The sequence below is a fragment of the Cuculus canorus genome, chromosome 26, assembly GCF_017976375.1.
Source record: "Cuculus canorus isolate bCucCan1 chromosome 26, bCucCan1.pri, whole genome shotgun sequence".
Classification (NCBI taxonomy): Eukaryota; Metazoa; Chordata; class Aves; order Cuculiformes; family Cuculidae; genus Cuculus; species Cuculus canorus.
This window is the reverse complement of record NC_071426.1, coordinates 5,049,336-5,052,830: the sequence shown is the minus strand read 5'-3', so window position 1 is coordinate 5,052,830 and position 3,495 is coordinate 5,049,336. Positions and strand designations below refer to the sequence as shown.

Below are 3,495 nucleotides of genomic sequence, written 5' to 3'. Positions count from 1 at the left end.
GAAGAAAATTGCAGTAGAGACAAAGCTCATTGGGGTTTTCTGTGCTTTTGGGAGCCTCGTGGTGTATTTAACGCTGTGAACCTCAGTGCTGAGAGGAGAGAGAAGAGACCTCTCAAGGACAATACGTCAGAAGCAAACCCCAACGTGTCTTGGAGTCTTAATTGGCCCAAGGAAGGACAATTACTGACAAAGGTTGCGCAGGGACTCCTCGGAGCAGGGGACTGGAGGCCATGGCTGCAGGCAGACAAAGGCGCTGTGCAGGCAGCTGTAGTGCTGAGAAAAGCCGGGGTTTGCTGTGTGAAACAGAAAGGCAAAGTCCTGACCCAGCCCTGGGAATGCAGATGTGTCCATCACCCATGGGTCTCCTCCCTCTCTGTGGATGATGGGATGGGACAGTCCCTGAACCACCCAGGGGACTAAGGAATTAAGTGCTCTGTCTCACTGCTTCCCACCCACCACCTCCTCCTCTCCTCCCCTCGCATTTTGAATCGTCCTGACTTTGGAGTCATCTGCTCTCTTCCTTTCTGTCTCTAAAACCGACTGCAAAGATGAAGGGAAAACACCAGTCTTTATTGCACGTATTTTTCTTGTGCTTCCTTCTGTGAGATATGTGTATTGGTTCTATAAACATAATGACTTAATGAAGCAGAGATTTGGGGCTGGAACGGTGAGTTTCATCTACCTCACTGCGGGCGCCTTTGAGAACCTGTTTTCCCCAGACTCCCTTCAGAGTCAGCAGGGGCAAGAGAAAACTCCAGAGGTGAGGTCCTCCCAGTCTGTAATTGGAAAGCAAAAGACAGGTTACAAATACCTCCCAGGTGCAGTTTTCTTCTCTGCATTCAGGTCGGGACACTCGACAGTGAGAGCAATGAGCAACTGTTTGGAAAGAGCTGTGTTGCCGTGCAGACAGATATCAGCTGAGACTGAGAGACAGACCACGTGGAGTCATAAACTGCTGTCATGATTTACAGTACTGAAGAAGACAACTTGTGCTTGGTTCCTATTCCACCTTCTTGTCCCCCTTTCTGAAGTAACGGAGAGCAAGAAGCTGTGGGAGAAAGCAGGGGATTACGGAAGAGACACTTAGTATTGCTGGGTTTGAAATACACAGGGATTCCTGGTCCAAAAAGGCAAGTACTGAAAAGTGGGATGAATGCTTTCAGCGTTCATATTGGGATTGTTTGATAGGTGAGCATTTGTGCAGTAGAAGAGATGAGTTGGGCACGTGGGTGCGAGAGATGTTTGGAATAGGTCTGAGTGAATTTGGAATTTCCTAGGAATGAGGTGGAATAGCTGTCAGCCTCTTTAAAGTCCTCTGTTCTGGAGAAAGAACCCTTTACGGGTGTCTGAGAAAAGTAGAATGAAGACAACAAATTCTCTACCTGAAATGGGGAACAGAAAAAAAACAGGGAGTGAGAAATGCCTGCAGGACCATCTCTGTCTGTGTTACGTAGGGAGACTGAAAGAAAGGAAAGTAGCAGAGAAGAAAGGCTCAAACCTCTCATGCAGACTGTGACATTGTCACACTTGTGGTTTTGCCATGTTCCTGTCTCGGCAGGTTGAACTGAAGTACAGCATGGGTCCAGGGAATGGAACTGCAGTTACTGAGTTCGTCCTAGACGGCTTCTCAGGGCTCACCCAAAGACTGCAGCTATTTCTCTCTCTGGTCATTCTGCTCATGTACCTGACAACAGTGATCGGGAATGCAACCATCATCTTCCTTGTGTGTGTGGATCACCACCTGCAAACCCCCATGTACTTTTTCATCAGCAATTTGTCCTTCCTGGAAATCTGGTTCACATCCTCCACAAGTATCAAGTTGTTTGTGATCCTGGGTTTTGGAAGGAGAACGATTTCACTAGGCACCTGCTTTGCTCAATCCTATTTCTATTTTGCCCTGGGCTGTACAGAGTTTGTTCTGCTTGTTGTCATGTCCTTTGATCGCTATGTTGCCATCTGCCAACCTTTGCATTATGCTGCCATCATGAAGCCTCAGCTCTGCATCTACTTAGTTGTTGCAGCTTGGGTCATAAGCCTCACACTCTTCAGTTACCGCCTGGTTCTCCTCTATCAGTTGACTTTCTGTGGCTCAAACAAGATCCACCATTTCTTCTGTGACAACTCCCCCTTATTCAAACTGTCCTGCTCTGACACCAGTCTGCTTTGGAAAACAGACTCTGTTTTCTTGTCATTTGTCATCCTGGGTTCCTTATGTTTAACTCTGGCGTTCTACGTGCGCATCCTTTTTTGTATTCTGCATCTTCCAGCAGCCTCTGGGAGGAATAAAGCTTTTACCACATGTTCTTCCCATCTCACCACCTTAGCTATCGCGTATGGGAGCTGCATTGCTCTCTATGCATGTCCTTCAGGAGACGTTCCCTTAGAGACCAACAGAACTGTAGCTTTGCTGAACACTGTTCTGTACCCATTCTTAAATCCCTTCATCTACAGTCTTAGAAACAAGACTGTGATACAGGCCCTGAACAAAGCCATCGCCCATGCAACAATGCAGCTTTTCCACTTATTGCGATGCATTTCTGGACAGCGATTCCACTGATCTGCTGTCATACTTCCAATAATATCAGTGCCTGTGTATGGGCCTCCAAATCTGCCTCGACACTGAGCAATGCACTTGTCTGTCCACCGGGGTGGTCTCTACCTTCGTCCGGAACGGGGCTGGTATTGAGGGGCACTTACTGAGCAGAGTGAGTGCCTGAGCTCAGCTGCAGGAGGGATCCACCCTGCACAGCTCTACGTAGAGACTGGATTTTGTCTGGTCGGGAGACAACACGGAGTGACTTTGGTCTCAAGCTTTTATTGGGTACACTGGAGCCATGGGAAATATTCTCATCGAAAGGGTTTAAATCTATTAAGTCTGATTATGCATGAAAATACATATACAGGCCAACAGCAAATGCTGTTCAACCCAGAATGGTCTCTTACAAGTGTTGAACCGCTAATGCAAACTAATATTTCTGAAATTCAACCATCATGCTCTCATTTCCTAAAAACATCCTTCGAGGGTTGGACAACCTGGCTGTGAAAACAAATGCCCTTTGGGGCAGAACACAAAGGGAACTAACTGGAGTGTTAGAGACAGGATTGGGGGTCCTACATGGAATTGACTCAGAAATACTAATGAACAAATTGGCCACTGCAAGTAGTGATTTAACAAAATTAAGACACCCTTTGCAGTCTTGTCTATTCGCTTTAGGAACTAATCAGTGAACGTTATCAAAGTGTTACTGAAGTGGGAAAAGGTGGAGGAACGGGACCATGAATAAGTAGTAAATTCACTCGGTGTGATCCAAGATAACACTTCTTTGGCTCTCAGTTGTCTATAGGCACAATTATGGATGCAATCAGCGGCCGCCTTGATTATAAGAGAAGGCGGTGAAGGTCCTTTCCCCACCGAAATCCAGAAAATTATTTGGGACAATGCCACTGACTGGGAGAGGGAGCTTCAATGCTGGTGAACTCTGGTAAATTCTACCT

General features: G+C 46.7%; 1 protein-coding gene across 1 annotated transcript; it reads left to right on the top strand.

Annotated features, from left to right (window-relative positions):
* Window positions 1-417: 417 nt before the first annotated feature.
* LOC128854673 (olfactory receptor 49-like) lies at window positions 418-2,797 on the top strand. Its single transcript, XM_054088970.1, has one exon. It carries the CDS (start codon window positions 1,541-1,543, stop codon window positions 2,555-2,557), a length of 1,017 nt encoding a protein of 338 aa, XP_053944945.1. The 5' UTR covers window positions 418-1,540; the 3' UTR covers window positions 2,558-2,797.
* The last annotated feature ends 698 nt before the right edge of the window (window positions 2,798-3,495 follow it).